Here is a 12,182-nt window from a genome sequence, read left to right on the forward strand (position 1 = left end):
TTGTGGTGAGTATTCTGGGCTTCCTGCTCTGTTTAACCATATGACAACGTGCACAGTATTGGTCATATTGATCACATATTTAAAGATGTCCACTTGAGTGGTGCTGTCATGGTGTTTTAGACCACTTTTGCCAGTTTTGGGATTTTAACTTAAAGTTTTTCTTAATTTTCAGTGTTATGTTATTGAAGAAGAAAAAAAGGTTATACAGTGCATTCAGAAAGTATTCAGACCCCTTGACATTTTCCACATTTTGTTACGTTACAGCCTTAATCTAAAAGGGATTCAATAGTTTTTTTCCCTTATCAATACACCATAGTGACTAAGGAAAAACAGGTTTTTAGAGTATAAAAAAAAAATGAAACATAAAATAAAAAATGAAATATCACATTTGCACAAGTATTCAGACTCTTTATTCAGTACTTTGTTAAAGCACCTTTGGCAGCGATTACAGCCTTGAGTCTTCTTTGGTATGACGCTACAACCTTGGCACACCTGTATTTGGGGAGTTTCTCCCATTCTCTGCAAGATCCTCAAGCTCTGTCAGGTTGGATGGGGAACGTCGCTGCCCAGTTACTTTCAGGTTTCTCCAGAGATGTTAGATCAGGTTCAAGTCCGGGCTCTGGCTAGGCCACTCAAGGACATTCAGAGACTTGTCCCAAAGTCACTCCTGTGATGTCTTGGCTAGGTGCTTAGGGTTGTCCTGTTGGAAGGTGAACCTTCTCCCCAGTCTGAGTGCTCTGGAGCAGGTTTTCATCAAGGATCTCTCTGTACTCCGTTCATCTTTACCTCGATCCTGAGTAGTCTCCCAGTCCCTGCCGCTGAAAAACAACCTCACAGCATGATGCTGCCACCAACATGCTTCACCGTAGGGATGGTGCGAGGTTTCCTCCAAACATGACGCTTGGCATTCAGGCCAAAGAGTTCAATCTTGGTTTCATCAGACCAGACAATCTTGTTTATCATGGTCTGAGAGTCCTTTAGGTGCCTTTTGGCAAACCAAGTGGGCTGTCATGTGCCTTTTACTGAGGAGTGTCTTCTGTCTGGCCACTCTACCATAAAGGCCTGATGCGTGGAGTGCTGCAGAGATGGGAGAACCTTCCAGAAGGACAACCATCTCCACATAGGAACTCTGGAGCTCTGTCACAGTGACCATCAGGTTCTTGGTCACCTCCCTGATCAAGGCCCTAGGAAGTCTCGGTGGTTCCAAACTTCTTCCATTTAAGAGTGATGGCCACTGTGTTCATGGGGACCTTCAATGCTGCAGACATTTTTTGTTATCTTTCCCCAGATCTGTGCCTCGACACAATCCTGTCTCGGAGCTCTACGGAAAATTCCTTCGACCTCATGGCTTGGTTTTTGCTCTGACATGCACTGTCAACTGTGGGATCTTGATATAGACAGGTCTGTGCCTTTCCAAATCATGTTCAATCAATTGAATTTACCACAGGTGGACTCCAATCAAGTTGTAGAAACATCTCAAGGATGATCAATGGAAACAGGATGCACCTGAGCTCAATTGAGTCTCATAGCAAAGGGTCTGAATATTTTTTTTTATATACTTTTGCAAAAAAAATCTAAAAACCTGTTTTCGCTTTGTCATTATGGGATATTGTGTGTAGCTTTGAGGACTTACATTTTTTTTTAAATCAATTTTAGAATAGACTAACGTAACAATTTGGAAAAAGTCAAGGGGTCTGAATACTTTCCTAATGCACTGTATGTGTTGGCAACCTATATTTTAAGTAAGTAGCACTTCATCCTGTGCAAATATTTTCCTCGTATTTTCACATTTATTTGATCAGTTTTATTCAATTGCAATATTTCCTGTTTGTATGTTTGTTTTAATGTACATAGTTTTGTTAATTTATTTCAGATCTTTTTATGGGATGATGGGTTCAAATAAACATTTTGATTATACATCAGTCTATTCGTTATATGTCATGATGTGGGATCAGTTGTCTTCAAATGTTGAGAAAATAAAAATATATAAAGCTAACTTCAGGGAGTCCACAATCCAAATAACAAAAATGTCATCCCTAGCATCATACGACGAGCTAAATACAGATTGTATATTGGAGTTTTCCTTTGACCTAGGCCAGGTTTGAATCCGATCCACGCTATAGGGCATCTGCGCTAGACAGCCGAAAATGTGCCTTTTTAATTATGTTTAATACCCGCGCTGTTGGCCGTCTAGTGCAGTTTGGATATAATTTGGCCCTAGTTTTGAGGGCAGCTCTGCCTGAACAACCCGGACTCGGGGGTAGACGTAACATAGTAAACGAAAATCGAATTAGTATGATATCAAGTTGTATTTGTCACAACAGGTGTAGACTAACAGTGAAATGCTTACTTACAGCTCCTTCCCAAAAATAGAGAAATTAATAGAAAAGCAAAACATTTGATAATAGATACACAATGAGAAACAATAACTTGGCTATACAAGGGGTACCAGTACTGAGTCAATATGCAGGTGTACATATAACTAGAAATAAAGTGACAGATAATAAACAGTAGCAGCAGCGTATGTGATGAGTCAAAAAAGGTTAGTGCAAAAAGGGCTAATGTAGATAGTCCGGGTAACTATCTAGCTATTTATCAGTTGTATAGCTTGGGGGTAGAAGCTGCTCAGGGTCCTGTTGGTTCCAGACTTGGCGCATCGGTACCGCTTGCCGTGCGGTAGCAGAGAGAACCCTCTATGACTTGGGTGTCTCATCATTCTTAAATGGAAGAAGTTTGGAACCACCAAGACTCTTCCTAGAGCTGGCCGCCTGACCAAACTGACCAATCAGAGGAGAAGGGCTTTGGTCAGGGAGGTGAGAAGAATGGGAGAAACTCCCCAAGTATAGGTGTGCCAAGGTTGTCGTGTCATACCCAAGAAGACACGAGGCTGTAATAGCTGCCAAAGGTGCTTCAACAAAGTACTGAGTAAAGTGTCTGAAGACTTAAATGTGATATTTCAGTAAATGTTTTTATTTGCAAAAATGTCTAAAAACCTGTTTTTGCTTTGTCATTATGGGGTATTGTGTGTAGATTGATGAGAATTATTATATATTTTTTAATACATTGTAGAATAAGGCTGTAACGTAACCAAATGTAGAACAAGTCAAGGGTCTAAATTCTTATCTAATGCACTAACTGCGATGCATCCGGTTGGCGTTTCCACTCGTTAACAAATATGGTAATGATAGGAAGCCCAGTGGCCGGCAGTGGAAGGAAATGGGGCGAGATGGATTTTGGCCTACATTCTGCCAATTTTCTCATCGATGAAACATTTGATCTCCATACAGTTTTCTGTTTCCAAAACTACAATCAGTAACACACAGAGTGGACTACGTTTAGTAGACTTTACCCTTTGCCAAAGTTTCTTTGCCATTGTTTAGAAGGAGTGCACGGGCGAAATGAGTAATTGCACACGCATTTCACAGAGTGCAAATAAATGCTAGAACGCGCTCTGCCCACATTGCTTGTTCTACCCGCTATGATTAATTAGTTCTCGTTGGAAACGTCAGGCTCTGGTCTATCTTGGGTTAAACATCTTTGCTATGACTACATTAAAATGGGGCATTAAAATGGGGGAAGCCCTCAAAGGCGCTGCCCTATGGCTTGAACCAGGGTCCTCTGCCTCGCCAACACACATGGCCGCCCGATTGACAACGTACAAGTACAAACCAATTCGATAGCACCATTTCAAGCTAACTGTGGAGTGAGCAAGGTCGAAGGACCCCACTTCGACCTTCTCCATTGCGATTTGAGGAAGTGAGGATAGTGTGCAAGGAAACGAGGGAAGATGCATTGAGAAAGAGTAAGAATAAAAAACGCCGTTGAGTGTAAACTCTGCCCACTGACTGTTCAGTTACATTTGTTCTGCCGTCAAAACAGTTCTGACGAAAGCATTTCGCTACACCCGCAATAAAATCTGCAAAATACGTGTATGTGACAAATATGTGATTTGATTTGACTAGGAACAAGACTGAATGAGAAACTCCACGGAACCTTTAGTCCACACTGCCACCTGGTGGATGACCTTTGTACTTGTAAATTAAATAAAACTACACGAAAACTATTCCAAATAGTTTTCTTTCTAAATTAGGATGTAGTTTCAGATGATTTTATATGTAGAAGGGATCACACTAAATAATTCCCTCCAACATTATCATGTGTTCATTCAAACAGAAAGGAAACCAGCAATCGCATACATTGGCAGTGACAATTATCTAAGCCAATCTATTTTAAAAGTAGTCCATCTAATCCAGTTTAACCACTGTCAAAAGAACAGGGGACCTCAAATGGTTATTTAAGAGTCGAGACGAAATGTTCAGGATTCTACATGTTTCGAAGCTATGCATGAAACATGTAGAATCATGATAATTTTGTCTAGACTCTTAAATAACAATTTGAGGTCCCCTGTTCTTTTGACATAGCTGGCAAGAAAATAACATACCAATGGTGTGAACAACACAGAAATCCCCTTTCAATTATTGGCATTTAATCACATTCTGAAACAGTCCCTCTCAGTGGGGTAGAACTAACAGGAGAAGATAATCCATTCTGGGTGCACATTATGTTTTGCCTGTGTTTACAGTTGGTTTCTTCACAGCTGTAACTTATCATCATACGAAGGAAAAGGGTCCAAAACAATATGATGCTTTGCTCATTTAACAAGTCGAGTAGTGATGTTGCAGCAGCCAGCAGCAAACTTTTTAAATTGTACCCACAACCCAAATACCTTATTGCCTTTGTAACGGATGTGAAAAGTTATACTGTTACACCTTTCTTTGACAATGATTTAGAGGGCCATGAAACACTTCAGTTAGGTGAACTTTCCACATTGAAAACCTCCACAATAACGATGCTCTTGACATTACTTTTTGCTCACAGTCATCTGTCCATTTGTTTGTTGGAAGATTCCCTCACCACAAAAGGCCTGTATGGTACAACCCCCAGTCCCCCACCAAAGGGAGATTGTCCTTTTGTCTTCCATGCCTTCTTCTCTGCAAGCGCCTCCATCCAGAGCTTTATTTAAAAAATTTATTGAACCTTTATTTAACTAGGCAAGTCAGTTAAGAACAAATTAATATTTACAATGACGGCCTACACCGGACGACGCTGGGCCAATTGTGTGCCGCCCTATGGGATTCCCAATCACGGCCGGTTGTGATACAGAGGTGGGACCAAGTCACTATTATTTGAGTCACAAGCAAGTCTCAAGTCACAAGATCTGAATCTCAAGTTGAGTCCCAAGTAGAACGGGTCGAGACTCGAGTCCTGTGCATTCTAAAAGCGAGTCAAGTCAAAAATATATATATACATGCAACAACTTGTTCAACTACAAGTCTTTGTCTATTTACTACCAGACAGCCCTTTTCATTATTTTGTCTACAACACATTTTGATTAGCCTAATTAATTGTAAAATAGGGATCTTGTAGTAGTCATAAGGGCATGACAGCAGCAGGCAAGGCAGGTTGACATGTTCAGTGTAGATTTATTTACAGGCCTTGGTGCTCCAAATGGTGATAGTGCCATATCATACAACATATACAATTAGATGTATCAAATATACACAGACAATAGCTCAAAACAAATAGTTTTATAACAAAAGTATAAACGCAACACGTAAAGTTTTGGTCCCATGTTCCATGAGCTGAAAAAATATAATTTAAATTTTTAAAAAATTAAAAAATTAAAAAGAATTAATAAAAATCGCTGACATTTTCCATATGCACAAAATGATTATTTCTCTCAAATTTGGTGCAAAAATGTGTTTATATTCCTGACTGTGGAGGCGCACTGGAGACACAGTACGTATGGCCGGCGTAGGATATACTGGGCTGTGGAGGCGCACTGGAGGTCTGGAGCGTAGAGCTGGCACAACGCGTCCTGGCTGGATGCTCACTTTAGCCCGGCAAGTGCGGGGCGCTGGCACAGGATGCACTGGGCTGTGAAGGCGCACTGGCGACACAGTGTGTAGAGCCGGTTCCCAGTCCAGAGCTTCCGGCATTCTCTCAACCAGCTTCATGAGGTTATCACCTGTAATGCATTTCAATTAACAGGTGTGCCTTGTTAAAAGTTAATTTGTGGAATTTCTTTCCTTCTTAATGCGTTTGAGCCAATCAGTTGTGTTGTGACATGGGAGGGGTTGTATACAGAAAATAGCCCTATTTGGTAAAAGACCAAGTCCATATTATGACAAGAAAAGCTCAAATAAGCAAAGAGAAATGACAGTCCATCATTACTTTAAGACATGAAGGTCAGTCAATCTGGCTCTCATGACGACCGCCACAGGACAGTAAGACACTGAGTTACCTCTGCTGCAGACGATAACTTCATAAAAGTTAACTGCAACTCAGATTGCAGCCCAAATAAACATTTTTGGTTCCCAACGTGAAGCATGGAGGAGGAGGTGCAATGGTGTGGGGGTGCTTTGCTGGTGACACTGTCTGTGATTAAAATAAATTCAAAAGGACAATGACCCAAAACACACCTCCAGGCTGTGTAAGGGCTATTTGACCAAGGAGAGTGATGGAGTGCTGCATCAGATGACCTGGCCTCCACAATCACCTGATCTCAACCCAATTGAGATGGTTTGGGATGAGTTGGACCGCAGAGTGAAAGAAAAGCAGCCAACAAGTGCTCAAAAATACTCCTCAGCAAAATCATCCTGTTGTCCCGCATTTGGGTATCATAAATGTGGTCACCCTATTTACGACAGACAGTTGATGTTGTTTAATGGTAGACAACAACCACTGGCCACGAAATTTTGCAAAATGTTCTCATTCCACTAGTATCTTACAAAAACATGGGCAACATCTATAGTAACCTCCCCCACTGAGGTATAATAAAGGGACCTCTCCAAGCATGCAAAAGCTGCACTTACAATGACTTTATCCGGATACGCCCCCTTCATTACAAAATACATTGGTTAAAACTATTTAATCTTGTGATAGTTTATTTAAACTATTTAAATGATAAAGCATACACATGAATATAGTTGCCACCTATTCACCAATAAAGTAAAACACAGTAACATCCTCCTCCTCAAAAGAAAACTAAATGTGCATTTTTGGTGGAACCAGTGACATTAAAGGGGCAATCAGCAGTTGCTACATACATTTATGGACTTACAAATGAATGATTTGTACCCATTGATTCTTGAAGAATATAACTTATAAATGCCTCATGAGCTTAGTTCAGCTGTCGTACCTCATCAGAACCCCAAAATGTACACTTGTTTTACTCCAACATTTGTAAACAAAGAAAATGTAAACACTATAGCCTCAAAACATGGTTGAAACTATAATTTGTGTATCATGGTTGGTCAGTCCTTGCATCCATAGCACTATGAATTTGAGAGTGGTTTCATTTCTCCAGCCCCATCCCTTATCTTTTCACCGAACCAGGGGCGGGGAGTCAGCTTTGTTATTGTTTCTACTGCTGATTGCCACTTTCAGGACCGTGTCCTGGTAGGGAAACAATTATAAGACAGACCAATGCATCCCAAGCATCCAGCAACAACACCTAAATGAAAAAAAGTTATGTTTTATTTATCTAGAATGAACGTTCGTCATTGTAAATAAATGAGTCAATCGTTTACTTATAGTACCTGTGACGAACACATGATGTCGGGAAAAGGACGTTCTGTGACGAGATTTGATCGGTTCACTGAGTTTCGGGACACAGACAGTGACGGTACGTTTCCAGCTTGGTTATGCAGGCGGCCATGTGGTTAATAGAATGTGTAAATATTGGTGTAACTACAAGAAAGAGCATGTGTTGGCAACCTTCGCCAACTTTGCCTACAATCCGAGGAATCTGGAGGACCTGAGAACCCTTCAGGTGACTGAACTCTTCTTGGACATGCTCACAGAGGAGAATGAGAATGGCTGAGTATGGCACAAGTGACACTTGTTGTGATATATATAGAGAGAATGTTTAAATGATACATACAGTTGAAGTCGGAAGTTTACATACACCTTAGCCAAATACATTTAAACTCAGTTTTTCACAATTCCTGATATTTAATCCTAGTAAAAAATCCCTGTCTTAGGTCAGTTAGGATCACCACTTTGTTTTAAGAATGTGAAATGTCAGAATAATAGTTGAGAGAATGATTTATTTCAGCTTTTGTTTCTTTCATCACATTCCCAGTGGGTCAGAAGTTTACATACACTCAATTAGTATTTGGTAGCGTTGCCTTTAAATTGTTTAACTTGGGTCAAATGTTTCGGATAGCTGTCCACAAGCTTCCCACAATAAGTTGGGTGAATTTTAGCCCATTCCTCCTGACAGAGCTGGTGTAACTGAGTCAGGTTTGTAGGTCTCCTTGCTCGCACACACTTTTTCAGTTCTGCCCTCTGCAAATGTTCTATGGGATTGAGGTCAGGGCTTTGTGATGGCCACTCCAATACCTTGACTTTGTTGTCCTTAAGCCATTTTGCCACAACTTTGGAAGTATGCTTGGGATCATTGTCCATTTGGAAGACCCATTTGCGACCAAGCTATAACTTCCTGACTGATGTCTTGAGATGTTGCTTCAATATATCCACATAATTTTCATGATGCCATCTATTTTGTGAAGTGCACCAGTCCCTCCTGCAGCAAGCACCCCCACAACATGATGATGCCACCCCCGTGCTTCACGGTTGGGATGGTGTTCTTCGGCTTGCAAGCCTCCCCCTTTTTCCTCCAAACATAACGATGGTCATTATGGTCAAACAGCTCTATTTTTGTTTCATCAGACAAGAGGACATTTCTCCAGAAAGTACGACCTTTGTGCAGTTGCAAACCGTAGTCTGGCTTTTTTATGGCGGTTTTGGAGCAGTGGCTTCTTCCTTGCTGAGCGGCCTTTCAGGTTATGTCGATATAGGACTCGTTTTACTGTGGATATAGATACTTTTGTACCTATTTCCTCCAGCATCTTCACAAGTTCCTTTGATGTTGTTCTGGGATTGATTTGCACTTTTCACACCAAAGTACGTTCATCTCTAGGATACAGAACGTGTCTCCTCCTGAGCGGTATGACGGCTGCATGGTCCCATGGTGTTTATACTTGCGTACTATTGTTTGTACAGATCAACGTGGTACCTTCAGGCATTTGGAAATTGCTCCCAAGGATGAACCAGACTTGTGGAGGTCTACAAGTTTGTTTTCTGAGGTCTTGGCTGATTCCTTTCCGATTTTCCCATGATGTCAAGCAAAGAGGCACTGAGTTTGAATGTAGGCCTTGAAATACATCCACAGGTACACCTCCAATTGACTCAAATGATGTCAATTAGCCTATCAGAAGCTTCTAAAGCCATGACATCCTTTTCTGGAATTCTCCAACCTGTTTAAAGGCACAGTCAACTTAGTGTATGTACACATCTGACCCACTGGAATTGTGATACAGTGAATTATAAGTGAAATAATATGTCTGTAAACAATTGTTGGAAAAATGACTTGTCATGCACAAAGTAGATGTCCTAACCGACTTGCCAAAACTATAGTTTGTTGACAGAAAATTTGTGGAGTGGTTGAAAAATGAGTTTTATTGACTGCAACCTAAGTGTATGTAAACTTCCGACTTCAAATGTATCTACATACCTTAGTCCAGATGTTCAAAAGGGGAGGAGAGCGCATAGATGCGAGAAGGAATTATACAACGATCTCGCTACTATGAAAGTGAACTGTGTTTGCGTGTGATCAGGGGTGTATTCCTTTCGTCGATTCTGTTGAAAAATGTTTCTTAAACAGGAGCAAACGAAACGGGGCTAAACATACCTGAATTTGTCCAATAAAAACTCTCGTTTGCAACTGTTGGACTAATGATTACACGCTAGATCAGCTAGATGCAGGCGAGAGTGTGCAAGGCGGAATTGAATGTGTCAATGTGTGTCACCTTGATTACAAAAATGTATCTTGACCTGTGCACCTATGTTGTAAACTTTCATTCATATGCTAGGTTGTAGCAACTTCATGATGGGTATGGAGAAAATTTGAGTATCATGTAGTAGCCGAAACCTATCGATGTTACATTGAGCTGGTTGAATCCAATATGCTGCAATAGAAATAAGGCCATGCTCATAATTTTTTTTAGCATCCTCCCTCATCTTAAACAGCACCGACCGCCACTGCTCTCCATCACTCAATACTTCTGTGTATTTCTAGGGGTCTATGTAACCCGATCGGGAGTACAGTGGCCAGATCCTACAAAGGGAAGCCATCCCTTAGGTAAAAAGGTTGTCTATTAAGCCGGCGTGAGGAGACTGTGCTATCAACATGAACCTTACCATGGCCTATTGAGTGATGGAGAGCAGTGGCGGTCAGTGCTGTTTAAGATGAGGGAGGATGATACATTTGCCTTATTTCTATTTCCTCACGCTCCCAAACCACCAACGCCGCACTGCTACAATGCATGCTGTTCTTCTCCATCTCCCATAGCCCACGCCTGCGTAACTTGGCCTCTGTGTTCCTCAAGGACTGCTGCACTAAGGAGCAGGTGGCCAGGGCAGAGGTACCTATGCAGGGACACTATCCTACAGCACAGCACTATCCTACAGCACTTCCTAAGGACGAGGCTAGTCTGGAGACATGATAGCTAGATCAGATGTCTTTTTCATGATATACAATTCATAGTTACAGTCCCATCGCTGCAACTCCCCTTCCCACTCGGAAGAGGCGAAGGTCGAGTGCCATGCGTCCTCCGAAACACGACCCTGCCAAGCCGCACTGCTTCTTGACACACAACTCACTTAACCCGGAAGCCAGCCGCACCAATGTGTCGGAGGAAACACCGTCCAGCTGGCGACCAAAGTCAGCTTGCAGGCACCTGGCCTGCCACAAGGAGTCACTAGAGCCCAATGGGACAAGGAAATCCCAGCCGGCCAAACCCTCCCCACATCCCGCATGACGCTGAGCCAATTGTGCGTCGCCTCATTGGTCTCCCGGTCACAACCGACTGTGACAAAGCCTGGGATAGAACCCGGGTCTGTAGTGATGCCTCAAGCACTGCGATGCAGCGCCTTAGACCGCAGCGCCACTCGGGGGGCCTGGATATTTGAAACTATATTATGCTCTTTATGAGAGGAACAGAGAATCACATAGGTGTGCACAATGACTGATGATGCAGGACTTTGTAACAAACATACTTTCCAAGACTTAAAATTGCTTTACACTTCAATGCCACACGAGGGAGACAGTACCACTGGTTTGCTTTGCTCTCAGCTATTGACAACTTGGACTTTAGACTCAGTTGACTCAGTCAACTCACTTCATCCCAGTTAGTCATTGCTGATTTAGAGATGACATAAGCTATTATGTCCCTTTGATTGGATTTGCTCAGAATGTTCAAGGGGATTGGACTAAGCAAGGCACTGCACAGATCTACAAATCACAATGTATCCCAAACAGCTTCTGAAGAATAGCTTTGTTACTGATCCTCTGGAATGTGGGGGTTGTCTGAATATCACAGATACTGCAGTGTCATACTGACTGGGTGGTTTGGGCTGTTCTGGTGCTCCACATCCCAGTTGTGGTGGAGAATGACAGATATTGTTGGCCTGGTCATAGTCGAAAGTGTTCATAAAATATATTTTGGAGCAGTCAATATCACCAAAGCTGGTCAATATTGGGCCAAAATCTCCAGCAGTCATGTCTGTGATCCAGTACTATGCTGGTCAATGACATACAGTATTGACATACAATATGGTCCCAAAGAAAAGTCTCTGCATTCAGTTAAACAAATCTCAATATTTGTAAAACTCAATGCATTCCTGAGATATACCCATATGTATTTTCCATTTGATTTTCAAGTATTTGACTAACCCTCAGCAGGCCTCGAAGGCACCTGTGATCTTTTTGGCCCTCTGATCTGTTCCAGGGCCGGGTCTGGGTCTCTCATCCAGAAGAATTGCAGACCTGGCTCAGACAAGTGTCATGTGCAGAGCATATGTATCATGGAAAAATAAACCTGAGAGGAAATCCTTACCAGCTGTATGTCTGCATGCCTCTATGGGCGTGTTTGAGAGGTGTTCCACAGGCTTAACAGCCGTCCACCTTCCACTGAGATCAATGGAAGAGCAAAAAACGTTTGTCCTTCAATAAAAACAGACACACCTACGCCCGACTTTTAATGGTTCAGTACATGTTTTATTTTAAGAAACTATTCAGATCCCTTCACTTTTTCCACATTTTGTTATGTTACAGC

General features: G+C 41.9%; 1 protein-coding gene across 1 annotated transcript; it reads left to right on the forward strand.

The window, feature by feature from the left end:
* Positions 1–7,732: 7,732 nt before the first annotated feature.
* On the forward strand, positions 7,733–10,571 carry LOC120029700 (armadillo repeat-containing protein 7-like). Its single transcript, XM_038974966.1, has 2 exons — positions 7,733–7,880; positions 10,348–10,571. Exons 1-2 carry the CDS (start codon positions 7,733–7,735, stop codon positions 10,569–10,571), a joined length of 372 nt encoding a protein of 123 aa, XP_038830894.1.
* The last annotated feature ends 1,611 nt before the right edge of the window (positions 10,572–12,182 follow it).

The sequence above is a fragment of the Salvelinus namaycush genome, chromosome 35, assembly GCF_016432855.1.
Source record: "Salvelinus namaycush isolate Seneca chromosome 35, SaNama_1.0, whole genome shotgun sequence".
Lineage (NCBI taxonomy): Eukaryota > Metazoa > Chordata > Actinopteri > Salmoniformes > Salmonidae > Salvelinus > Salvelinus namaycush.

Excerpts from the sequence above, each read along its gene's own strand:
- LOC120029700 (XM_038974966.1), top strand. The coding sequence starts at position 7,733 with ATGTGTAAATATTGGTGTAACTACAAGAAAGAGCATGTGTTGGCAACC. Across the intron at positions 7,881-10,347 it reads CACAGAGGAGAATGAGAATG|TTTCCTCACGCTCCCAAACC; the intron begins GCTGAGTATGGC and ends GCCTTATTTCTA.